Genomic DNA, 26,432 nt, shown 5'->3' with positions numbered 1-26,432 from the left:
ATCCCGTGATCATGGAGAATCCACTCACAGAGTTCCTCTGTGTCCCAGGATCTGGAGCTGGACGGAGAAATGTGGGCTGGTGGGTAGCCCTGGCCTGGCGTCTACTTACCAGCTGGCTGAACTTGGGCAAGCTGCTTCCTCTCACTGGGCCTCCTTTCCTGGCCTCTGAAATGAGAGGCCTCAAGGATGTCCAGGGCTCAGCCTTCCCCACTCCCCAAACAGAGTTGCATTTCTCATTATCCTGTGAAATACGCAACTCTCCCCGTGACCCATCTCAGCAGGTGGCATCACTATTTATGCAGTCTCAAGTCACAACCTGGTCGCCATCCCTGCTCTCTCCTCCTCCTGCACCGCAGCCCGTCGGGAGGATGCTCTCTCCTATATGTGTTCCTAAGAATCCTGTCCTCTGCATCTGAATGCCACCCCTGGGTCCCAGCCACTGGTTGATTCCAAAAGTATCATCGCCATCTTTGCTGTCCCCAGTCTTGCCCTTCTTGCCTTAACGTCTACCCTGCTAAGGGCTGCTCTTGCCAATGTCAGTCCCTCTGGCTTTAAACTCCACAATGCTACCACTCCATCCGCTGAGATGCGCGGTGCCTGCCAAAGGCTGGAGGGGACCTTCCCAAGTCTGGCCCTTCTACCTTTCCAGCTCCACTCCCAATTCTCCCTTCCTCCCTCTCCTCCCCCTTCCAGCTGCCCCCCACCCCAGCCTGATCATAGTCCTGGGACTAAAGATGTCCATTCCCACCCCGAGAGGAACAAGCTTCCCCCACCTCCAGCCCATCCCCACCCCAGTTCACGGGGCCTGTCATCCCCGGTCCTCCCCTAGTGCTCTCTCTGAGTGTCTCCATGGTAACCTTGGCCTCTGGTCCTGGCATCTTCGAGATCCATCATCCCCTTTGGACGGCACATTCTGGGAGAGCAGAACAGCGACGGTCAAGCTGACAGAGATCATTTCCTTTTCCTACTCAAGAAAGACCAGACAGCTGGGTGCTCAGCTCCTCTTGCGTTTATTGAACCTGCTTATTCAGCAAGCCACAAAGGAGCTTACGTGAGGCTGCGGCTTAGGACTCCTGTGGCCTAATCCTGGGATTATCATAGGGCCACAGACTGGTGGGGAGGTGATGGGGAGTGGAGTGCCTTGGGAGGGATATTAGAAACAGGAGGAAGAATTAACTGGTGGGTTGCTAAAGATGCTTTGGTTTATAGGGTGCTGTGCTGGGGTTCAGAGGCCTCTCTCTTGGCCCTGGGCATGCATGTGCATGAGTGTGTGTGTGTGTGTGTGTGTGCGTGCACCTGCAGGTGTTGAAGTGGGTGAGGAGAGAAGAGCGTAGCAGTTGGCATCAGGGTTTCTTCTCCTTTATCTTTTCCTTCACTTTTTGAGGCTCGTACTGGATCAGTCGCAGAATATCCTTGTTGGCCATGGTTCCCTCAATGAATTCTTGCTCTGTAAGTTTATCTGTTCATGGGGGGAAAGTATCAGTCAGGACTGGCTGTCTCAAGCTGCAAAGAGGCTGACATCCAGTCAGCATGCCTAGTCGGTGTGTATTTGTTGTGAACATATTGAATACTCAATGTTTCCAAGGGTCCCCCCCAACCCCACCCCAGATACCCAACTCCTCCCCAAGATCCTCAGACTTCACTATGAACCAGAGACAAGATCAGTGTCTGGCACTGCACAGGACCCCAAGATACCATTCTTGTGCTATGTGTCTCTTCTGAGAGGCTGTACCCCTGCCTTGCTGGCTCTTACATATTTAGATAATTATTAATAATAACTATTAATGTTAATTGGTGTATGTTCAATATTGCCCCAAGTCTCATGCCTCAAATTCTGGAAGAACATCTACAGAGCTGAGCAAAGCCAAATGACATGGAGGGCAGGCCTAGAGTCTTGGTGGAGGAACCACTTCCCCCCAGGGAGCAGGGAGTGAGAGTCGAAGGGACCATGACATGCCAGGGAAAGGCTGGCTTGTGGAGGGTCTGATTGGTTCTCATGGTGCACAGGCTGTCCCATGAGTCCTGGCTGGGATTCCTTCCCATGCATCCAGCCCCATGACCCCCAGCCTGATTTACCTCCTCGTTTGGGATCAGAACTGCAGGTGAACCTTGCTCCCCCAGCCTGGCCCAGCTTCCCAGTGCTTTTACTAGATACCTACTGAATTTAGCTGGACTCAGCTACATGCATGGTACTGAGCCCCTTCTCTTTATTATGTACCAGATGCCCCTGTGCTTGGAGTTGGGGTCATTGCAAGAGGCAGAAGGTGGGATGTGGCACAGAAGATAGCTAAAGTCCCTCCCGAGGAAGCTCCTAGTCTGGTGGGAAAGACAGTCTCATGCAGAAACAACTGTACAATGAGACAGATGTTCCTTTCCACTCCTGGTTGTATGCTCATAGTGCCTAGCACATAGTAGGTGCTCAACGAAGCGTTCGTAGACTGAATTCTGTTTCCGCATTGGCTTAAGTCCTGGGCCTTGGGGGGCAGCCTTAATCCCTTTTGGGTTAGGATCCAGGATGGTAGCCTGCTTGAGTCTGGGTGGTGATGTTTGGGTTTATAATCCCAACTGCCCCACCAGCTGCACACGGCAGCCCAAGCTCTCACCATCAGAGTCTGGCACTGTGGTGACGAGTCGTCTCCAGATGGGCCATGGGAAAACGCACCCACCTGGCCCGGCAGGAGGAATGCCACCCGCTTCTGCCGTGCTCAGTTGGGTCAGTTTTAAACACAGGGGGTTTAAAGGTGCTGGGAGACGAGGTACCATTAGGGCTGGACTGGGGTGAGGTAAGTGATGTGTCTGGGAACGGAATCTAAGGAAGTGCTCACATTCGGGTCCTGTGAGCACAGAGTGGGCGCCTGAGATGGGTGCCTGGGCACTAGCTGACCCCACCCTGGCTGCCACCCCAGTGACTCTTGGACTTCATCACTGCCTGCAGCTGAGTAAGTACAGCTGGACCATCTCTAGCTGCCCTTGGTTAGATCCCGCTCAGGCTTTTCTTCTTGAACCCTGGTTAGAGAATGTCCCAGAGGTCACCGAAGGGGCCAAACGCTGGCCCCTTAGATGTGTGTGAGACGTGCCGTGTTTTATTAATTGAGACACTTCAAATTTTAAGCATCTCGATTGTTGGCTTCTCTGTGAAAATAAAATCAAATCAGATGTCATGACACCCATAGGCTCCCTATTCCCATGAGGAAGGTTCTGGAAGCCATCAGACCTATCCGCCAGCTCCCCTCACTTAGTGAGGCTGCAGGTCGCGGTGCCCATTTTCATCATTCTGACCCCTGTGGTTTGCAGCCCTCACTGGACACCAGCTCTTCCAGTCAAGGCCATGAGCATCCTGAACAAAAAGCTCTGGTCACCAAGTTCTAGAATCCATCACCGCCTTCAACACACTTTCCACGGGCCGCTTCCCGTCAAACACTGAACAGGGCAGGGGCACCAGACAGCCCATTGGGGATGTCCCATTGACTGTGACAACATCTTCCTGCTGTTGAGGACTAGACTCACCCTCCCTTCCTTCTTCTCCTCTCGCCCTGACAGGGGTCAGATCCGCACGACAGTCTGGCAGCTTGCCCAGCCTCCTCCGGACACTGTTGCTCTGTGGCCTTCGTCCCAATACATCCCAGACAGACTAACTGCAATCTAACCCTATGTTAGTGGTGCTTTTTGAACCATCCAAAGTAACCTACCAGAGTAAACTCAGATCAATGTAGATTCCACTGACTTGGGCACTTGAGGCTAATTTAAGGCGAGGCTGTGCTGTGGTTTGCCCTTGTTCTAACTCTGCAGAAAGCCTTTTTAAAAACAAGTAAACTGAGGTGTCTAAAAATAGACTCCATTTAATGAGAAACTGGACATTTGTATACCAACGGCTAATGAGCTTTACTGCCTTCACGCGTTGCTCTTCCTTAAATGTAGGTTAACTTTGTTATTAAACAAACAAACAAACAAACAAAAAAACCCATTATTCTTCAACAGTGCTCTGTGTTTTAGGACTTTCCTTCTCCCCCAGGGAACCCCAAGTGGCAAATCAGCTCTGGGATGGCAGCAGAACTGCTCCCTGCTGAGCCCTCTAGCCATTCCCCCACCCACCCAGACGCCTGCAGACAGCTCTGGGTGCATGTATGGTAACATGAGCATCCCCCTGGGTGCTGTGACTCAGAAGAGAGGGTCTCCTTGGGGTCTCCCCGAAAAAGCCTGAGACTGTAAAATCAAATGCAATGAAGAAAAAAGGGATTCACCATCATCTTTCTTTCCAAAGTACGCCCAGATCTTCTCAGCCCGCTTTTCTGGTGTGTTCTCATCATCTGGAAGGAGCTTTACATCCTCAGGACTGATCATTTTGAAAATTGCCTGTACCAGACGGAGAGAAAGAACTTGTTAGGAAAGCCATCAGGGGCTGGCAACCCTAGGAACACCCATGCCTTACCCCATGAGCACAGATCTACTCAAAATGGACTAAACCATTAACTATAAATCCTAAAAGGGAACATAGGAGAAAAGCTCCCTGATGTTGGTCTTGAAAATGATGTTTGAACAAGTGGGATCACATCAAGCTTAAAAAACTTGTGCACGGCAGAGGGACAATGAACAAAATGGAAAGGTAACCTATGGAACAGGAAAAATTATCTGCAAACCATATATCTGATAAGAGATTAATATCCCAGATATACAAGGAGCCCCAACAACTCAAGAGCAAGAGAACAAGTTAACTCCATTTAAAGAATGACAAAGAACCCACATAGACATTTCTCCAAAAAAGACATATTGAATGACCAAAAGGTTTACAAAAAGATGTTGAACATCATTAATCCTTATGGAACTTCATATCAAAACCACAGTGAGCTGTCATTTCCTATCTGTTAGGATGGACACCATAAAAAAGATAAGAAATAACAAGTGTTAGCAAGGGTGGAGAAAAGGGAACCCCTGCACATTGTCGGTGGGAATGTAGATTGGTATGGCCATCATGGAGAACACATTAGGGACCTTGAGCCACCTCCACCACAGTTTCCCTTTCTCAGTGCCAAGCAGCCTGGGGCACCGGCTGTAAGGCAGTGGTTGCAACACAGATGCCCAGGTCCCCACCTGATCTACTGAAGCAAAGTTCCTGGGGAAGGGTGGGGGTTGTCTGCATTGTTTGAGATTCTCCTAAGGGACAGGAAATATGGGGAAGGGGTGAAAAAGACTTTTACTTCTTCTTTTGTATCTTTCTGTTTGAATTTTCTAGTCATATAGCCACAATAGTTTCATTTTTTTAAAAAAATGCAAATGAGAAATAAAAACTTTGCAGCGATAATCCCATAGGACCACTGAAGTTGGAGTTTGGGAGCCACTACCACAGACCCCACAGCCAACAGGTTTTAGATGGCTTCCTCCGAGTCCAGCAGGATTGGCTTATGGTAATAATGGCTAACAATGGTTGAACACTTATGTGCTACTGTCCTGAGCATTTTCACACCAAACCCTCACAGCAGACTTACAAATTAGGTATTATTGTCCTCATTTTACAGATGAAGAAACTGAGACAACTTGTCCAAAGTCTCCCCAGAGTGCAGAGATTCTAACCCAGGCGATTTAGTTCTAGAAATTGCAAACTTTGTGTGACTTCAGAGTCTTCTCGTTTCCCTGTTGCTGGAGAGCACAGGCAGGTGAGGCTGAGGAAGGGGAAGGGATGACCTTTACAAAGGTCTTCCCAAGGTACAGGAAGCCCCTCACTTATTCTTGCCCTCAGAGAGGGATTCAGAAAAAGGCTCAGCTCTGGGCTAAAGGATCTGCCTCACCTTGTTAATCCTCTTCTCTAATCAAGGTACCAGGTGCACAGCAAAGAGCAAAGCAGCAAGGGCCTTGAGACTATGGGATGAGGTAAAGGGACAAGTGACCTTGTGCTTTCAGCTCCAGGTTTCTAGGATTCTACTAGCTCAGTGACACCCAGAGTGGACACCAAGGTCCTTGGGCAGTTGGGCAGGCTCAGGGTCTGGGCAGGTGTGTTGGCATAGAGGTTGGGAGGCTAGCGTCTCTCCCCAGAGCCTTCCTGAGGTCACCTAGAGCAGGTCAGGTGGGGGCAGCATTGCCCATGAAATCAGCCTGGAATATGGAACAGCTTTGAGAAGTATTTTTTCAACTTCCCGTGGCTAAAAAAAAGAGTAACAAGGAAATGAACCCCAGTAGCTAAGGGTGGCCTTCAGAGTCCCCAAAGTGGACAGAAATACAGGTAGCTCCCAGGATAAGCCAGTCTGTCCTGAGCCACAGACCCCATGTACAAGTGGGAAGGAGTGACCCGCTGGCCACTCTGCCCCCCACACATGGGCAGGGGGAGACAGATAGCCCCTAAGGAACCCTGGAAAAGGCCACAGAAAGCATTAGATCCTCACCCTGGGACCAAGGAGTTTACATGGTTTTCTGGTGGCCACTTAGCTGGCTGTTGTCAGAGTTGGGACTAGAACTTATTACTTGGTCCTCATCCCACACCACCCAGAGACCACTCGGCCAACCCAGAGGAGCTTGCTCATCTGACAGTGCAGTTGCCACACGTCTGCCCTTAGCAGGAGACCCAAGCTGAGCTCAGAGGGTGACCATAAATAAAAGCTGCATGCTTTGCTATTTTATTTATGGTTTCTCCTAATAAGGGTGAAAAAATTCTGCAAATAAAAGCCTGATTACAAATGCTCGAAAAAAATGATATCAAGTATGAAAAATATTCTCCCTTTTCACAGGAACGGAATTAGAAAAACAAAGCACCATATTTCACCACATAATCATGACCACCACATTAACACACACACACACACACCCACACACATAAATATTCTGTGCATCTTCATCTTGCACCAAAGAGAGTTTAGTAATAAACGATTCTAAAGTAATACTGGCACATTTTTTTTTTCAGAATTTCAACATTTATTTTTTAGTTTTCGGCGGACACAACATCCTTGTTTGTATGTGGTGCTGAGGATAGAACCCTGGGCCGCACGCATGCCAGGCGAGCGCGCTACCGCTTGAGCCACATCCCTAGCCCACTGGCACATTTTTTAAAAAAGGAATTCATATAATAGTCACACCCCATTTTTTTTTTTTTTGCAAAAAATTTAGACATAAAACCTGTGACAATTATGCAGTGAAATACAGTAAGTGAATGGGGCAGGGGACTAAAAAAGGATAAGTAAAAATATAGAAAAGGAAGGGAACTCTAACTGATATCATAGGAAAAAAATGAAACACTTTAATGTTCAAAAATATAGGAAACATTTAAATAACCTTAAGACATTACCAGAAAGTGGAATTGTCAACAGCAATTAAAAAAACGTTTTTGAGGGCTGGGGATGTGGCTCAAGCGGTAGCACACTAGCCTGGCATGCGTGCGGCCCGGTTCGATCCTCAGCACCACATACAAACAAAGATGTTATGTCTGCCGAAAACTAAAAAATAAATATTAAAATTCTCTCTCTTAAAAAATGTTTTTGAGGGCTGGGGGTTGGGACTTAGTGGTGGAGCACTTCACTTGTGTGAGGCACTGGATTCGACCCTCAGCACCATAAATAAATAAATGTATTGTGTCCATCCACAACTAAAAATAATTTTTAAAATGTTTTTGAAAGAACTAAAATCAGCATATTATAGTAATGCATTCATATCAATGTTTATAGCAGTGTAACTCTACAACAGCCCAGTTATGGAACCAGCTTCGGTATCTATCAAAAGACACATGGAGAAAGAAAGTGTGGTACACACACACACAATGGAGTTTTACTCAGTCATAAAGAAGAACGAAATCATTTCATTTGCTGGTAAAGGGACAGAACAGGAGAACACTGAACTGAGTGAAATAAGATGGACTCAGAGAGTCAAGGTTGAATATTTTCTCTTCTACGTGGGAATCAGAGAGAAATAAGGAATTATGAAGTATGGTGTGGCGTCTTATGAAAAGGGAGAACAGTGGAGTAGAGGAAGGAGAAGGAAGGGTAGGAGGGATGGGGAAAGGGAGGAAGAGCAGAAGGAAATTAACCAGACTCTGCCGTGTGCATCTATGAACACGACACAACGAATTCCACTTTTTAAGCAGAACTGGAATGCACCAATTAAAAAAAAGTCAAAAGGAAAAGAAGGACGCTAAGATGAATGTTAAAAAAAAAAGAGAGAGATGTTTTTGAAGACTGTGTAGTGATACATAAAATGCTCTTAATAAAAGAGTAACCAAAAACGTGTGGTAAGAACCATATGTGAGTATGTTACAGTTCTCAAATAGACAAAAATGATACAGATAAAAGACTGGGAAGGCATAGAGTGATCTGTTACCCAGCAGTTTTCTCTGGATGTTGGGATTAGAAGCAATGTTAATTTTCTTTTGCATATGTTTCTAAATTTCATGGATTACTTATACATTAGATTAAAAAACATATTTTCAAGACACCTATAATGTCCACAGCACATGATTCGATCTAGGGCGATATGGACAGAGGGGAATTCATGTTGAGAAATCTGCGGAGGGCAGGAGCCTATGAGGAGCCCAGGGTACATACTGCCAGTAAGTCTAGAACATAGGACAGGCCAGAAGCTGAGGCTCAGGGCTGCAGAGTTCCGGTGGGTGGGAGGACGAACACTAGGAGCAGGATCCAGATTTCAAACCCCCCAACTGGGACCTGTTTTTACTTCATATTTGAAACATGGTGTATGTGTTTAAATCTGATCGTTTGTAGAATCTGAATATGCACTGCTGAAATTTTTGAATGAGATTTAGTAAAGAAAGGGGAGGTGGGGGAAGAAAGAAAGGGATGGAGGGAGGAAAGAAGAAAAGGGAAGAGGAGGGGAGGAAAATGGGAAGGAATACTGGAGGGGAGGAGGGGTGTGGGAGAATTCCAACTTGAATGCTTGGAAGCGCTCAGATTTTTCTAGAAAGAAAACTGAAGCTGTGGGAAAGTGTCCAGCCCTCTATTCCCATCAGCCTGGTGGAGACCCTTCCCTCCCTTCTCTGGCAATGGCTGGCCTGGATCCCCCACTCCCCGATCGCACCCCGATTGGCCCCCCAGCTGCAGCAGCAGTAGCTGTGACAGGGACTCAGTCACCATGGGAAGGGGAGAGACCGACCGTGACAATCTCCAGCACTTCGCTCTTGCTGATGGTCCCATTGCCGTCCACATCGTAGAGGGAGAAGGCCCATTCCAGCTTCTGCGTGGGCTTGCCCCCAGTGGTCATGTGCAAGGCGACCACGTACTCCTTGAAGTCCAGGGTTCCGTCGCTGTTGGTGTCGAAGCTGCGGAACACGTGCTGGGCATAGGCCTTGGGGTCGGCGTCCGGGAAGAATTTGCCATAGATGCTCTCGAACTCCTTCCTGGAGATGCGGCCGCTGGGGCACTCCTTCAGGAAGGACTGGTACCAGGCACACAGCTCCTCCTCTGTGAACTTGGTGTTCAGCTGCAGATCCTCCAGGATCTCCTTGGACAGGGCCCCGCTCTTGCTGTTCCCCATGGGTGAGGGAGAGTGGGCGCCGGCTGGGCAGGCGGGTGGGACGTGCCTGTCCTCCTGGTTGTCCGGGCTCTGTTCACTGTGAGATGGAGACTGAGATGCTGGGGGATTAGGAGGATTAGGAGTTCTTCCCAGTCCTTGGAGGAAGGAGGAGGGGACACAAGGCTGGGGGTGGGGGCGGTGGCTTTCCAAACCATCCTGAGATTAAAAGAGCTGAGAGCAGGCCATCCATTCATTTTAGCCTCCTGAAAGGAAAAGATCGGAGGGCAAAGATCCTCCCGACCCTAACTCCAGCCCTCGAAGGGTTGATGGTAGCTGCTTGTTTTTGTCGCACTAACTCCTGCAGAGGCAGGTAGGGCACCCTGCACTGCACCTTATAATGTCGTGTTTAGCAAAGGGGCTGAAGCCAGCCTGCTTTAAATCCCAGCTTTGCTACTTAAATAGCTGTGTGACCTCGGGCATGTTTTTTAACCTCTCTCCGCCTAGGATGCTCTCCTAATCCTACCCTTGAGTCACATCTTGGCTTAAATGTCACCTTCTCAGCAAGGCCTATAGGAACCACTCTATTTCTAGCCCCGTCTCCACTGGCACACCCCACACTGTGCCTCCACCAGAATGAAAGTTCCAGTGGAGGGAAGAGATCTCATATTGCTCCTGATGCATCTCCGTTGACAAAACAGAGTCTAGCAGGTTTGGGCCCTCACGAGATATTTCTTGAATGAATGGGCACAATTGTGTCTGTCTCATTGTCATTATGAGGCTGAAATGAGTCAATAAGTGTGTCACGCTTCAAAGAGATCAAACCCCTATCATGGCAAGTGGTGAACACCTGTGGAAGGTCCCTGACTTAATGATGGTTCCACTTGCAATTTTTTGACATTACGTTTGTGCAGAAGTGTACCCAGACAGACAGCCATTCGGGCTTCCACCTTCAATACAGTATTCAATAAATTGCATGAAATATTCAACACTAGCCAGCTTCCGTGGTGCGTGCCTGCCATCCCAGCTACTCAGAAGGCTGAGGCAGGAGGATGGCAAGTTCGAGGCCAGACTGGACAACTTATGAGACTGTCTCAAAATGGAAAAATGAGAAAAGGGCTGGAGATGTGGTTCAGTGGTAAAGAGACCCTGGGTTCAGTTCCCCTCCAGAGGTCTGGGGGTCGGGGTGGGAGGAGGAGAGAGCTAGGAGGGAGGGAGAGAAGAGGGTTTTGCCCAAGATAGGCTAATGTAAGTGTTCTGAGAAGGTTTAAGGCAGGCCAGGCTAAGTTATGATGTTTAGGAAGTGTGCTAAATGCATTTTTTTAATCTATCATATTTTCAACTTACAATGGGCTTATTGGATGTAACCCCACTGTAAATTGAGAAGCCAGCATCTGCATGAATTTTGTTATTATTTATCAACAACCAGGATCAAAAATGACACTGGCAACAGGGAGGCTCTGCCAGCAGGTGGTGAGTGAGCAAAAACAGGGGACCAGGGAAACAATAGCAGGAATGAGGGCTTTGTCACACACAGAATGTGGCCATTCAACTGTGGTCATATGGGATGGTGACCCAGTTGTGGCATCATGATGTGCGTTTTGCGGGGTTTTGTTCATGATTCCTGGCTCATACTTTCCAAAGCTCTTGTTATTTTCTAAAGGAATAGAACAATGTTGGCATGCTTTGGGCCTCAAAAACAATCTCGAGGGCTGGGGATGTGGCTCAAGCGGTAGTGCGCTCGCCTGGCATGCGTGCTGCCCGGGTTCGATCCTCAGCACCACATACAAACAAAGATGTTGTGTCTGCCGAAAACTAAAAAATAAATATTAAAAAAAATTCTCTCTCTCTTAAAAAAAATCAATCTCTCTCTCTCTCTCTCTCTCTCTCTCTCTCTCTCTCTCTCTCTCTCTCTCTCTCTTTTTCTCCTGACCTCCTTTCACTTGCTCCTTTTTCTCTGTAAGTTTGGCTGTAGAAACTAGATTTTTCTCTTTTACAAGGCAGGTCATAGAAACTAAAAATATCCTTCCATCTTCTCCTGCTTTTCTGTCTTAGCGCTGGCCATAAAGAAATCCTCTGACCTACCTTATTTGATAGTAGATCACAGACCTCGATTTCCACAGGTGCCCTGCCCACACCTGGGAGGAAGGAAGCTGCACAGAGAAGCCTAGAAGAATCTGGAGGGACAGGCCTGGCTGAGTTTCTCCACCTCGTATATAATGACATTTCTATAAAAACCCAAAGGGACAGGGTGTAGAGGGCTTCTGGACACATAGAGGCACTCAGGAAGGTGGATAAGAACTCACCCATGTGCCAGGATATGGTGTACCCCAAATCCACAGAGATGGAAGCTCCTGTGGTGAGCCTATCCAGAACTTTCCCTGAGTATTTCTTCCTCTGCCTGCTTGTACAGATCCTTGAAATATATCCTTTACAATAAACAGGTAGACCAAAGTGTTTCTCTGAGTTCTGTGAGCCACACCAGCTAATTAATCAACCCTAAAGAGGGGGTCTGGGATCCCCAATAAGTTTTAGAGGCCTCAACCTGAAACTGGTGCCTGAAATGGGGCCTTCTGAGGGACTGAGCCCTCACCCTGTGGGACCTGGCATTATCCCCAGATGGACAGTGTCCGAGCTGAATTGGATTAGATGGTGTCCAGCTGGTGTCTGCTGAAGAACTGACCTCTTGCTTGATGGTGAGGAGAAATCCCCACCCATTTCTGGGTCACAGAAATGACCTGGGTTGTGAGTGTGTAAAAAACTAAGTTTGAGTGTTTTTTAACCAGTGTTGCAAGATTTTTTAATTAGAGATAAATCCGATTTTTAAAATGTCATTACCATATTTTTAAGTGTTGGCAATTAATCCAAATTTTTAGAAATCACAGTGTGGGCCAAACACAGTGTTTCGGTGGTTCAGTTTCAGCCTGCAGGTTGCTGGTTTGCAGCCCAGCATGGCGCTGAGAGCTGCTGGGCAAAGTACACATCAGCGAATAATAGAAGAGGTGGCCAGAGGCGCGGAGCTGGCATAGGAAGGACCCATGCCACTGCAGCAGCTCAGTGTGAGCACAGGACACCACAGGACCCTCGTGTGCATGCTTGTCCCCGAGTTCTTGTCACCCAGAGTGTACGTCAGCAGTGTTGTGGGCTTAGCTGAGAACATTGGAGGGGACACATTGAGGTATATGGGAAGGTGGACAGGAACTCATCCACAGGCCAGGAGGATGGTGCCCCCTAAATCCACAGATATGGGATTCTACATGTGATACCCCAGCATTGCCCCCTAGGATGGGAGAGCTGTCTCCTCCTTGCTAGTGGAGAAGTCCCAAAGTCTCCAGGCAGGTAAGTGGGATGTGCACCCTATTACCTAACAGGAGTTGGAGGGGAAAGTGGGTCCTCACTGCTGGGAAAGGCCACCTGCCAGGTCCACTGTTAGCTCTCGGTCACTGTGACAAAATGCCTGACATACTCAGTGTAAGAAGAGGAAAAGTTTATTTGGGATCATAGTTTTCTTTTTTTCTTTTAAATACACAGCAGAATGCATTACAATTCTTATTACACATATAGAGCACAATTTTTCATATTTTTTAATATAAAGTATGTTCACCCCAATTTATGTCTTTATACATGTAATTTGGTTTTTTTGCATTACAATTCTTATTACACATATATACCACAATTTTTCATATCTCTGTATATAAAGTATGTTGACACCCAATTCGTATCTTCATACATGCACTTTGGATAATGATGTCCATCACATTCCACCATCCTTGCTAATCCCCTGCCTCCTCCCTTTCCCTCCCTCCCCTCTTCCCTATGTAGAATTCATCTATTCCTCCCATGCTCCTCCTCCCTACCCCACGATGAGTCAGCCTCCTTATATCAGAGAAAACCTTTGGCATTTGTTTTTTTGGGATTGGCTAACTTCACTTAGCATTATCTTCTCCAACTCCATCCATTTACCTGCAAATGCCATGATTTTATTCTCTTTTAATGCTGAGTAATATTCCATTGTGTATAAATGCCACTTTTTTTAATCCATTCATCTACTGAAGGGCATCTAGGTTGGCTCCACAGTTTAGCTATTGTGAATTGTGCTGCTATAAACATTAATGTGACTGTGTCCCTGTGGTATGCTGTTTTTAAGTCCTTTGGGTATATAGTTTTGGAGGCTTCAGTTCACGATCAGTTGGCACCATTGCTCTGGGTAGCAAGACACACATCACAGTGGAAGGGCATGGTGGAAGAAGCTAGAGAGAGAGAAAGAGAGAGAGAGAGAGAGAGAGAGAGAGAGAGACAGACAGACAGACAGACAGACAGACAGAAAGGGGCCATGGTCCCAACATCCCCTTCAAGGTCACACCCCCAGTGATCTAACTTTCTCCCACTAGGTCTCTCTCAATGTCCTACCACTTCCCAAGGGTGCCAAGGCCTGGGGACTAAGCCTTAACACATGGCCCTTTGAGAGACACTTCTCCAAACCAGAGCCCCCACCTTGACATTGCTCAGGAAGAACCTAGAAGGTCAAGCACGGAAGTGCTGACCCATCCCTCCTGCACACACCTCCTGATGTGGTTCCAGAGTATTTCCCAGGGAATCTTCATGTGAGGAGCGAGTGTGTGCTTGTGTGAACTCAGTTTTTCCTACAAGTTTGGGAGAGAAAGCTATTTCTTAATAAGAGCCGATTCTCTTCTAGACCTTTACTACAGCAGGCATTTGATCTCAAGAGTAGTTAGAAACAGGACAGTCACCAAACCTGAAAACCAATCAGCCCACCTGCCCACCCCAGGCTGCACATTGGAATCATGTTCACATGGAGAGATTCCTTGTGGCCTGATGCATCCCTGGGGAGTGGAAAGGGAGCAAAACCAGGGGCCTGGGGCCCGTGTTCTATGCCAGAGTAGGAGGTGATCAGAAGAGCCTCCGGGGTGCCATCAGACCTGTGTACAAGGCAAGGCCAGTTGTCGCAGGTGAGAAACCTCCAAAAGGCATGTCTTCCATTGTGGGTCACACAGTTGCTAAATAGCAACCTGGAGAGCCCAGGTCTGCCAGCTCCTGGTTCTGGGCTCTTTAAACTACAGCTGCCTCTTTCTCCAGGAGGCTGAGGCAGGCAGAATCTCCATTTCTACAGACGAGGAGCTGGGGCAAGAGGTTCCATGGCCCTGGGGTAAGTGGAAGTCTGCCCGAGCCCCCAGGCTTCCTGTCCCCATTCCAGGGGCAAAGAGGAAGGAGCTGGAAGCATCCTGGTACAGTCCACATTCTTCAGGTTTCCGTACCCAGAAGGGGCCCCCACAGGAGGGGACGGGGGCAGGGAGGGGGCTGCAGGCAGCTGTGTTGATGCTGCTCAGAGTGAGGGGGTCATGACCTGGAGGTTTGTTTGAAAACCTGCATAAACATCTTCTATCAGAGGGAGAGCTTATGCTCCTTAGCCAAACAAGTTGCTGGAGATGATGTATTGTGAATGGATTTGTTAAGTCTGAGCTGAGGCCGTAAACTCTCCCGGTACCCTAAAGACCCCTGGCTGCTGTTATTGGGGACAAGGCCCTGTCTCCAGGCAAAGAACCTCCAATGTGTGCCTCCCCTGGGCCACCTTGCCTGAATCGAAAGGAACAAGTGCTGCCCAGAGGCTAGACCTGTTGCTCAGAAGCAGGAGCTCAGCCTTGGCCTCCTGTAAAGCTAAGGACAAGATGACTGTCCTGTCCCTTGGCCTGGAATCAGGGACTTCAGAACGTTTGCACAGAGAGGGCAAAAAGGAATGGGGAGACAGATTGGGGAAGAATGCTCCCCCGCTGACCGTGGCCATCATCCTTTTGGTCGCTGGGATGACAAGGCTTGGAGTCATCCTTAGCACATCTCTTCCTGCCACGTCTCTCCCACCTGTCAAGACATTGCCTTGGTTCTACCTTCCCTCTAGGACCTGACTATTCTCCTCACCCCCATGGTGAGCACCCCTGCAAGGGATATCTCCTGTCCCTTCTAAAAGTTCTTCCTGCCTCTGCCACTGTCCGGCTTTGCATGTGACTGCCCGTGTCCCCTAGAGCCCTGTGACAGCCAGCACAGCCCCACAGCTCCTGTTATATCCCACCGCCATTTCCCTGAGCTCATCTACTCTCTTCTCGCTCCCTCTGCACCAGCCACGCTGGCCACATTGACCCTGGTCATTTCCTTTGCCTGGAATAATCCCCCCCCTCCACCCACCCAGCAACCTGCCAGGATTCTCCTTGGGTCTCCCTGCTTTGTATCAAATGCCACCTTCTCAACAACCCTCCTGGTTCATATTGCAGTGTACCCACCCTCACCCTGCCCTGTTCTTTTTTTTCCAATCACATTTAACATCTTCTGCACCCACATGAGAACACAGATACCAGGTCTCTGGGTTTTGTCCGTCCCTGTCCACTACACATTAGCTGCATGAGAGCAAGGCTCTCCTGTGCTCCCAGAGCCCAGAGCAATGTCTGGCATATAACAGATGCTCCATGATTATTGAATGAATAAATGAATGGATGAAGAGGGGAAAAATAATTCAAGAACCAGCAGCCCCAGAGCCAGAAGGGAGGCAGCTGGCTGAAACCCACAGGGGAATGGAGGTGGAGTTGACAGTGTAGTCTACATCCGGGCATCAACATCCAGGTACCCTTCATCCACCTGCTAGATCATCAGGAGACAAACAATCACCAACCCTGAGAGCCCTGGGGGAGTGCTGAGGCCAGGCACACAGAGGAGTGCAGCAGCCCTCGAGGAAGAAGGGTCACCCGGCAGGACCCAGTGTCTCTGGACAGTTTATTTTACATGGGATGAATCTAAGCATCTCAAGTGTACACCCAGAACTGAAGGGGTGGGGGGCGGTGGAAATGAGATGGTATTGAACTTCCTGAAAAGGCTTTATAATAACGCAGGGCGATTATATATAGCAAACACGTTCGAAATTTAAACTTTAAATTTAAACATTTAATTCTTCAGCTTTAATACACACAAATGCTATTATGGGGGGGGTGGGGAGGGGCTGGAGAGGGGCGCGTTACAGCCTCCATCGGGATCAGAGTGTCAACAGTGTTACTTATAAATTATATTACATCAATTTTATTTACTGATCTAGGCAGCCAGAGGATGGAAGGATATACAATGGGAAGTAAACACATTCATACAGGGGTGGGGGTGGGGGTGGGTAAGGAATGCTGGCAGGAGACACAGCTTTTTAACATCAAAAAATGTATATAAAGTATTTAGCAAAAGTTACAGAAAACAGACCAAACAAGCATATTTTGTTAGAAAATTCCGCTTTCGCAGGGTTTGCTGATGTGCTCGTGTCTGTGAAGGGCGTGCCTCCCGTCATCGCCTTCCTAAGGGAGGGGAAAGAGTTGCAAATTTGGGGACCATCTCCCAGGATGGCTGGAGACCCTTGGAATGTCCGTCTCTGGGCCCCCCGTGGCTGAGTGAGATCCGCTACTCCAGAGCGCCCCTCTCGCAGGGACAGAAGCGCCCCATTGACAAATGAGTACACAGAGGTCCAGATGCGGGGTGTGAATAGGCTTCAGGATAAAGGAGGTGGCAGGGCAGGGCTAGCCCTGACTCTTCCTCTAGTACTGTAAGCTTTCGTTCTCTGTCCCCGTGTCATACTGTCCCCATGAGAGAGCCTATTGGTCCTGACCATTTACCTTCTACCAATGCAATCCACTAGAAATCCCCCTGAAAAACATACAGGAATTGTATGTTTTATCATGTACGAATGTCCCCAAGCACCACCAAGGGAGTCCAAAGGTCTTCACCCCCACCCCAAGACACTTGTCTGATCCAGGTCCTCCAGAGCCATGCCCAGCCTCCATTGGTCTTTGTCCTCTCCTAGACCCACCTTGACCTGCAGCACCAGGAGTGGGCCCCTCACCTTCAGGAAAGCCACAGCTCCTGGGCGGAAGGTATGGAGAGTCCTTCCAGGCAGAACCCAACCCTGGAGGGTCTCAGCAGCCTTGGCTCCCACTTTGGGACCCTGAGTTCTGGCTTCTCAGCCCTGACCTTCGTCTGGCCTGAATCCAACACTGTCCCCAATTCAGATGGAGAGGTTCCCAGTTGCCCTCTAGGGCTCACCTTTCACTGAGCAGCCCATGACCAAGGCTTTGCTTAGAGGTGTGGTCACCAACCGCCTGGCCATGGCCACGCCTGGTCCTATCTCTGCCACCGCCTATCGGGACAAAGGCACAGGGCAGGCTCAATATGACCACCAGCTGGGAAAGACGTCAGCAACAGCAAGGACTTGACAGAGGTGGCTCTGTCTTCCATGCCTGTCTTGGCTCCTAGGGACAGACCCTGAAGGTAGCCACTTAATACTTTCTCTGGGGGGTGCAGGTTAGTCCTAGGAGGAACCACTCTGTTCTTAGCTCATGAAACTCTTCGCTGCACTGGAGTCTAAATGGGGAAGTGTCCCCTTGTGAGGAGTTTAGGCAGCTCTCTGCACAACTGTGCAGGTGACATTGGGATTCGGCATGATCATGTTTACAGGGCATGGAACAAGAAACAAGAAGGGAAGGGGAGGGTACACAGTAGCTGGAGGCTGAGAGATCATCGAAAACAAGTATGCTCACTGGCAGGTGGGACAACAGATCCAGGGAAAGGTCCTGATGTGCCCTGGGGCCAGTCCTGGCCTTTCAGCTCTGTTCTTTCCACTTGCCTCTCGAGGCCTCAATGTTCAATAAATGCAGGAACCCATGGAACTGAAGCTAGGGTACCAAGAGGGAGCACATCTTTCATCTGAGATGCAGCAGAGGTGGGAGGCGATTCTGACTGACCCTGCCTGCCACTTCCCCTCCAATTCCTGGCTGCTTCCTGCACTGGTAGAAATCAAATATCACTGGTAGAACCAGAAAGGTCAGTGAGTGGGTAACTCATGGGTGGAGCCGACATTGGAGGAGACTTGGGAGCCCTGGGAAGCAGTGATCCAAACAAGGTGAAGCTCTTGGACCACGAACTTCCAGGGTAAATGACTCACTTTATGAACAAGGAAGCAGTGTGGGATACCTGGGTAGGGGTAATCACTCGGCAAAGAAAAGGGACACGCTCCTGAGACACACGCACACATGGGCGATTCCATGTGATCCTACTTCCTTTCAGAAAACGGCAAAATAATAGGGTCTGAACATCCATCAGGGTTTGTTGGATCAGGGGTGGGAGGAAGGAGTGGACCCCAATGGGATATGCAGTACTTTCAGGAGTGAAGCTAATGTTATGTTGATTGCGGGCGCTGGGTACAAGACTGTTATTTGGTCAAAAAATTCTCAGAACTGTATACTTTAAAGAAAAAAAGTGAATTTTGCTCTGTCAATTATAGCTCAATTTTCCTGGAAACAGGAGGTGGCACCGAGCTTTGGTGGAAGTGGGAAGGACTATGGGCATTCAGTGGTAGCAGGCTCAGCCAGTTGTCCGCTGATCTGGTCCCCACTGGACATGGGAAGTGCTGTCCCCTACCTACGTAATAACAAGCAGGTCTTTCGATTCCTGTGCCAAATTCTCCTTGCCAAGGCTACTTCACAGCTGGAAATAAAATCACCTAAAGAAGTGAAGGTGTGAAGGTCTTTGACAACCTTTGAATTTTATGGCTTATATTTCCAAGAAGGGACTTTGGCTCAGCCAAGATCTTTATGCACCCATCCACTGATCTAGTAATTTGACTGTGTTTTTCCCCCCCAAAGGGAATAAAAACAAAATCCTGGCCATGAATTTGTACAGGGTCTGTCTGCCTCAGTCATTAATCAGCCCTGACAAGTGACACTGAGAGGAGGCACAGGGTAGTTCCATTGACAGAGCCTGGGGCCACCCTCCACCTGGTCCAAATAGCCTGTGCATTGCAGAACTGCTCAAAAGCACTAGGGAAAAAAAAAATGAAGGGGAACAAGTGGCTCTTCCTGGAGGTTGTCATGGCAACGGATTCACTTTGAATACCTATTCATTTTAGAAATATATTTTTTCTTTTAAATCAGGATTTCAGAGCAAACTTAAGTGCCTCAATCCCCCAGTGGTGGCAGGGAGGGGACGGGACTGATCTGTTCTCAGAAACCCACTCCGAATAAAGCAGCCAAATCCTCCCACGACCTTAAGTACCGAGACTTATGTCCAAGTAAGACCACAGGGACAGGGATGTGGCTCAATGGCAGAGTGCTCACCCAGCACGTGGGAGGCCCTGGGTGCTGATCCCCCCACCACAAAACAAAGACAACCCAGATGGTGTGCTTGTGACTCCAAATGCACTTTTAGATTTTCTAGACTTCATCCTGATCCTGATTTTACTCGCAGTGCAGGGGGAGAGGTCCCTTTTTAATTGGGACATTGGGCCTGGACTCAGCTCCAGCCCTGTTCGTAATTCTGTCAGGTCATGGTGTCCCTGGCCTTCACTTTCTCTATTTGCAGAGCAATGAGTCACTAAAAACCAATAAAACAAATGGGCTATGAGGGTCTGGCGACCAGGTGATCAAGATAGTGTTGCTGTCCACCCAAGTGCCATGTTCTTCCTCTCCAGATAGGTCTAAACATCTGCCTGTCTACACAGAGAAGTGATAGTGTCCACCCTTCCACACAATTTGTTTCATTCCTCGGCACAATGTTGGGCTTGTTCTAAGCATTTGCTAAAAAAACCGAGTGAATGTCAGCCCAACCAAGACAGTACCTCTGAAACAGAGGTACTGTTTCAGAGTACTTCTATGTGAATGTCAAGGTTACTGAAGGCCAGGCCCCTAGGGAAAAGATAAACCTATATAAAACAGATTCAAGGGCTTCCCTGATGACTGAGCAGCATTTTGTCTTCAGACCTCCGCACATTGCTTGGCTTTTACTAAATGTTTGATGAATGAACATCCGAGGGCACAAGAGGTGTATGTGAAGAGGCTTAAGAGGAGGTGGCCAGGGGACAAGGGGAAAGGATGACCTCAGAAAATGGACTGGCCCAGGCTTGGCCAACTCGCGTTACCCTGAAGGAGCAGAGAGCTCATTCCACATCAGGAACAAACAGAGGACTTGGGGACCCTCAAATGAGAGAATAAGAGGACAAAGCCCAGGAACCACATTGCACCCAAAAGATCTGTTAATTATCAGGCTGTTGGCTTTGATGTTTGAAAATCATCTATAGTTTACTAAGCCACAAAGCAATTACCACTAGCACCCATTTTTTAGAGTGAGAAGCCAAGAAATATCCTAAAATTGGTAGCTGGTGTCATGGTTCAAGCCCGGATGCAAAAGGAGTGGTTTTCCATCCTATGCTGGACAGATCCCGCCCCCTCCATGCTTGTGAACACCTTCACGTTGGCTTTTGTGCTTGGGATGTTTTAGTAAAAAAAAAAAAAAAAAAAGTGACAAGATCTGGTTTGCTTTAGTATATTGAACATCTTTCTAAAATAAACTATGAGAAAGCCATTCTAATTCAATGGAAGAGATGCTGAAAGATTCAAGATTAACATCCATTATTAGCAATGTAAAATGGAGGGAAAGATCCGTGAATTGGGCTCATAGAATTCTGCCCCTATGGGAGATGGAAGGGTCAAGCCGAAAGCCATCAAGGGAAAAGATGAAGAAAGGTGGCCTCTCAGAGCAGGGGTTTCTGGCTAGAAGCTGTTCCTTGCTCACTGGGTCAATATTTTCTCCCAGCCCCCTCAGGCTGATTCTCTAGGCTAAGATGGGGGAGAGATGGTGTTTGCTGTAGTCGAGAAAGAAAGTGGCGGGCTGAACCCAGGGGTAGTGCTGAAAAGCTTCCCAAGTCACGCTTGGCTCAGGCTTCTCCAGGGAAGATGGACAGAGGGAAAGGAGGTGCTGGCACCAAGCGAGGGCTTGGTGCAGGGCTCTGGAAAGTTCGGAGGAGCTGGAGGTCCAGGTGGCAGGACACACCTGGATAGCAAGGAGAGAGAGTCTGCAATGCTCATACAGCAGTCCAAACCCTATCTTGCATAAGCAGATGGAGTCTTGACAAAGACTTGCCCTAACCTGTCTCCCATGTGGGACTGACCTAGCCCTATTAAGCCCTTGGTGGGCAGCCTGGGAGAGTGGGGGTCAGGGTAGCCCCGTGTTGGACAGGACACGATGGGAGACAGACCCCATGTGGTTTCTGGCTCATCTCCATCTCTCAAAGCTTTTGGACATGCACACAGCTGAAGGAGGTCTCCCTGGCAGAGAACTTTGGGCAGGGGTGGCAGGGTGGGGGTGGGGATTTCCAGAGACTTCAGAGATGATGCCTGATCTGATGGGAACCGTGATTCAATGCTCCGACTTGGGGCTAATTTGCCGAATGAGGTAGTTCCATCCTGACCTCTCTGGGCAGGGTTGGTCAGGGAAGGCAGAAAACAGGCCTTCCCAAGACCCACGGGGATGAAAAGTGGCCAAGAAAAGCCAGATTTGGGCTCCCAGAATGCAATGAGAAAAATAGAGAGGGCCATAAAGGAGTCTAGGTGCAGGCTGAGCTGACGGCGCCTTCTATCCATGATTCTGATCCTGACATTGGCTTGGAGGCAGAGACAGCCCTTCCCTGATCTTCCAAAGCCCCGGAGATAAAGGGACCAGGTGAAGGATGGGCTTTGGGGCATCCAAGGGCAAAAGTATGTGACGGCCACCCCTATGGAACTCAGCAGGGACCACAAAGTTCCAGCCTCAGTTTGTTCTCAGAGCAACAAGCACGGCACGGGGTTTGGGGGGGCTTCAGTCTTGGAGACAAGGGCGGGGTCTGTCTTCTTGGCCTGGGAATATTTGGGATTCCCCAGCTGAGCCACCCAGATCACCCTTCTGGAATTGCCAGCTCTCTCCTCTCTCCTCAGTGGACAGGAGAGTGGGTGGGAGGGCAGCTTCACCCAGCGGGAGCCACCACTCCCTCTCCACGGGACCCCCAGCCCCTCTCCTGGGGCAGGACCCCCGGGGCCGCACAGGCGTGTCTAGATCTCCATGTCCACGGGGCGAATGTTGCCCGTTTTGTGCTCTCTGACCCACAGCTCTCTGTCTTTGGCCGGGTCCACTTTTCGAAGCAGTTGGTCCACAGGCTCGACTGTCTGCAAGGGACAGAGAGAGAGGGGACACTGTCAAAGGTGAGGGCCAAGCTGGGGATGTTTCCTCTGCACCCTGCTGCTCTTGCCCAAGCTCTGTTCAGAGCAGTGTCTTTAGAATGCTCTAGGGCCCCACGGGAAACCTATCTGAGGGTCACAGTGTGCAGAGGGTTATGAGAGCCAGCACCTGGAACTGGTCCTGACCATGTATCCTGCAGAGCCCAGGCCTGGCTGAGAGGGCAGCACGCCTTGGAGGCTCAGTAGCCTGTGACCTTTTCCTCCATTCGTCTCCATACCCACCACCAGAGAATAGAACAAATGCAACTTTAGCATTAGGTACTTTATTTCTAGAAGTTGTATTTTCGTCTCATTTTGGTTAAGAAATTTGCCCAGGAAGGCAATGATATCTTTAGCTATTTTAAATATGGTGAGCTTCTCTCTCTTCGGGTAAACAGCTCACCTGTGCATACTTCATGTGCACAGGATGGATCATCACATGGACATCCAGGAATCCTGATAAATCTACCCCAAGACGTGACTCAGAAGCAGGGACAGCTGCCCACTGTCTGCTTCAGAAATGATTCATTTGCAGCAGCCACTTAACCTGCCGTGGCTGTCCCCCTGACCCCCAGGGGTCTCGTCAGTCTCTGCCCCAGGGTGGGGAACTCACGCTTTGGTTGAACATGTCTGTCTCATGCCGCAGCTGTGTGTACTGACACAGATGTTGCCGGATCATCTCCACCCTCTCCACCTCCAGCCGCTCCAGCTCCTGCAGAGGAAAACAAGACCAGAGACCTCTGAGAATATCCCCTAACTTTCGGACCTTCCCACCAAGCAGGTTCCAAGGCACCATGTACCCCAATGCACGAGTCACTGGCTGCTGAACCCCAACGCCACTTGACTTTCTGGGCTCCAATAAGGAGGGTGCCCATCTCTAGGGTGAAGGTGAAGGTTATGAGAGCAGCTACTAGCTTACCCTAAAAGCAAGGTTCAAAAAGCTTTCCATGCAGTATGTAACTGTTCTCGATACCATTTTAAGATTCTGCGAGATTTCTGAGCAAGGGAACTGACACCTAGAGAGGGAATACCGCATGCCCCAGGAGATACAGAACCATAGGAAGAGCAGGATTTAAACCGTGTTCTCCCGATTCTACAAGCCCAGCCCCAGCCCTAGCACCCTGACGGGGCAGAACAGGGACCAGATGCAGGGGCAGGAGTGGAGCAGCCATCATCAAAGGAAGAGTGGAAAAGGCTTGTCCTTCAGTGTCTAGATGGTTCTGTGTCTCTGGAATTTAGGGGATCAGACTGTTACTCTATATGTAACTAGGTCACGGTCCAGGTGATTAATCGGGAAGGGGGATAAAGCAGGGGACTTAATTAGGAGATTAACAAGGGGGTAAAACAGGTCACTGGTAGAGAGGCCTTTAATCTGCCCTGGTGGGCTGACACCTGGGGAAGCCAGCCGGTCAGAGCTGTAGGAGGGACGGCAGGTGGCTTTGGGCAGTAGGATGAAGGGATGAGTAGCTGCCATGATGTCTCTTCTCCCCTCTGGCCAAAGTACCAGCCACACTTCACTGTTTCACTCCAGCAGGTCCTGACCAACACGGAGATGCTGCCCCTTTATAAGAAATACTCAGGGGCTGAGTCTGTGCTCAGAGGCAGAGTGCTCGCCTAGCACGTGTGAGGTACTGGGTTCGATCCTCAGCGCCGCCTTGGTCAGAGTACCCCCTTCTCCCTGCATGGCTCCTCCTACAACACCCGTTCACATGCCTTCTAAGGATCTCCAGTGAGTGGGTGGGATGGGAGTGGGGGAGTTGTCTCTCTCTACTAACAGGGCCACTCTCTGCTCAATTAGGGAGGTTTCTGGTTGATCCTAAGCCCTCAGTAGACAGCCCAAGGAGGTGACAGCAACAACCAGCCTTTGGCTGATTTCATACAACAGGAGACACTAGGGATCTGAATGCACAGACAAGTCCAGATTGAGTTCTGATTCCCAACCCTGGAATAGTGACCACTTTATGGTCACTTCCACTCCGTGCCCACCCTGTGTCTCCCACCACCCACCCAGGGCTCCCTGAGCGCCAGTCCCTGTCACTGGCATGCTCAAGTGTCTCTGATCACATACCAAAGTGGTGGTCACCATCTCTTCAAACCACTTGGACTGCGCCTGGTTGTAGAGGTCCACACAACGCATGAGGTCATCACCTGGAAGAGCCAGTGGCCTCTGTCATGCTCTGTCACACACTATCCCACACACAATCCCACCGCAATGCACTGCCTTCCCCGTGTAGTTCAATGGCAGAGCACTTGCCTACTATGTCTAAGGCCCTGGGTTTGATCCCCAGCACCGCAAAACACAAACCAAACCAAAAAACCAAAAACACCAAAACATGCATCACAGTGCTACACACAAACTTCAGAAGAGTAGCCACCTGGGGAGATAGGCTGAGCAGTAGGGAATGAGCTCCTTCTGTAGCATTTTCTTTCATAACAGAGAGATGTGAACAAATATAACTATTAAATCTTGATGGCTAGTGTATCACTTTCTCTAACCATATGCATGTTTAAAACATTTTATATTTAGAATAAGAGCAACCTATGAAGTAATTGCAAACATTACTCAGTGTACTAGCACCCTGGCACCTTGCCATGTAAAACAAAGTTCACGGACCAGCAGATCTGTAACCTTCTCCCCGGGGAGCTGGTGGGAAATGCAGAATCCCAGGAGGTGTCCAAGATCAATGGGGCCAAAAATTGCATTTTCAGCAGACCCTACGGTGATGCTTGCACAAATTATAGTTGCAGGAGCAAGTGCTCTGGCACACATCTGCATTTCATCTGATGGAAATGCAATGTAGTTGCAATCAGTTTCCTAATATGCAGTTTCCTAATCATTGCAGGACTGGAAATTGGACCCTTCTGAATAATGCCAGTGGAGAACATGGATTCTGGAATCAGAATGCCTGTGATGTCAGCCTAGCTTCACTATGGGTTAGCTGTGTGACCTTGGACATGTCAACTAGCCTGCCTGTGCCCCAGCAGAAATGAAGATGAAGACATCTATAAAATGGGTATATCAGTTGTACCTTCATTAACTATGCCAATACATGCAAAGTATTAACTATGCAAATACATGCTTTGAGAATAGAGATTCGCAAAGATAGCAAAGTATTAACGTCAGCTATGGTGGCCACGATGGTGATAAAGAATTCAAATTTAGCCCCCAGGAGGATCTGGATGCCCTCCCTCGAGCAGCCTTGCAAAACATGAGGGAGAGGAGGAAAGGGAAAAGGAGCAAAAAAGGTGTGGCAGCAATTTCTGAGTAGCAGGCTGTCTAGCAAAATGGCAAGGAGCAGAGCCTTTGGAATAAGAGAAGACTGAATTCTGATGTTGCAATGCCACCTCGGTCACCTAGCTCATCCTTGCTCCCATTGGTTTTCTCATTCACAAAATACCTCCTTACAGAGACTGTGACATCACCTTCCAGAACGTAGCCTGAGGCCAGACACAGTAACTATTCAATAAAGGTAGTTCTCTCTCTCTCTCTGCAGTGCTGGGGATCCTACACAGGGCACATGCCCTTTATCACTGTGCTACCTCGTTCCCACCCCCAGAATAATTTCAAGCTACAGAAATAAGATTCTGTATCATCTGATGGAAATGCAATGTAGTTGCAAGAATCAGAATAAGGGTAACAAAGAAATAAAGGATAGGTAAATCAAGATGTTTGCAATAAGGGTAACAAAGACCTTGCTCTTGAAAAATGTAAAGATTTTCTTTGAGACAACTGTTGGCTCAAAGATGAAATTAACCCCTCAATAGTGAAATAACTTGAGAAGAACAGAAATGAAGACACAAATTAGACGCTGTGGGGTGTGGTTAGGGACCTGGGCAGAGAAAAAAAGAAATGTCTGGTGGGTTGAATATTTCACTGTTAAAAATAAAATCAAAAATAAATACCTCAACACTCTCTCCCCACATAAGAAC

At 48.8% G+C, this 26,432-nt stretch overlaps 2 protein-coding genes across 11 annotated transcripts in view; both read right to left on the bottom strand.

Moving 5' to 3' along the window:
• Window positions 1-1,220: 1,220 nt before the first annotated feature.
• Rcvrn (recoverin) lies at window positions 1,221-9,465 on the bottom strand. Its single transcript, XM_046422100.2, has 3 exons — window positions 9,085-9,465; window positions 4,242-4,353; window positions 1,221-1,459 (listed from the first exon to the last, which is right to left on the bottom strand). Exons 1-3 carry the CDS (start codon window positions 9,463-9,465, stop codon window positions 1,344-1,346), a joined length of 609 nt encoding a protein of 202 aa, XP_046278056.1. The 3' UTR covers window positions 1,221-1,343.
• Window positions 9,466-20,745: 11,280 nt separating this feature from the next.
• Window positions 20,746-26,432, bottom strand: part of Gas7 (growth arrest specific 7) — a 156,088-nt gene continuing 150,401 nt past the window's right edge. For all 10 annotated transcript variants that reach the window (XM_046422191.2, XM_058572026.1, XM_058572027.1 and 7 more), the window contains 3 exons: window positions 24,571-24,650; window positions 23,116-23,214; window positions 20,746-22,451 (listed from right to left, as the gene is read on the bottom strand). In XM_046422191.2, the coding sequence (XP_046278147.1) occupies window positions 22,338-22,451; window positions 23,116-23,214; window positions 24,571-24,650 (293 nt within the window). In that variant the 3' untranslated portion in view covers window positions 20,746-22,337. The remainder of the gene's footprint in view (window positions 22,452-23,115; window positions 23,215-24,570; window positions 24,651-26,432) is intronic.

Source organism: Marmota monax, unplaced genomic scaffold (assembly GCF_021218885.2).
Source record: "Marmota monax isolate L192 unplaced genomic scaffold, Marmota_monax_Labrador192_F-V1.1 WCK01_AAM20220418_F8-fsc00243, whole genome shotgun sequence".
NCBI classification, from domain to species: domain Eukaryota; kingdom Metazoa; phylum Chordata; class Mammalia; order Rodentia; family Sciuridae; genus Marmota; species Marmota monax.
Note: the sequence above shows the minus strand (reverse complement) of the source record. Positions and strands in the feature narration are given on the sequence as shown.

What these genes read in the sequence shown, in the direction of transcription:
- Rcvrn (XM_046422100.2), bottom strand. Translation starts at nt 9,465, where the DNA reads ATGGGGAACAGCAAGAGCGGGGCCCTGTCCAAGGAGATCCTGGAGGAT. An exon ending in AAGTGCTGGAGATTGTCACG is followed by an intron (nt 4,354 to 9,084) that starts GTCGGTCTCTCC and finishes CGTCTGGTACAG; the next exon opens with GCAATTTTCAAAATGATCAG. An exon ending in CTTTGGAAAGAAAGATGATG is followed by an intron (nt 1,460 to 4,241) that starts GTGAATCCCTTT and finishes CCCCATGAACAG; the next exon opens with ATAAACTTACAGAGCAAGAA.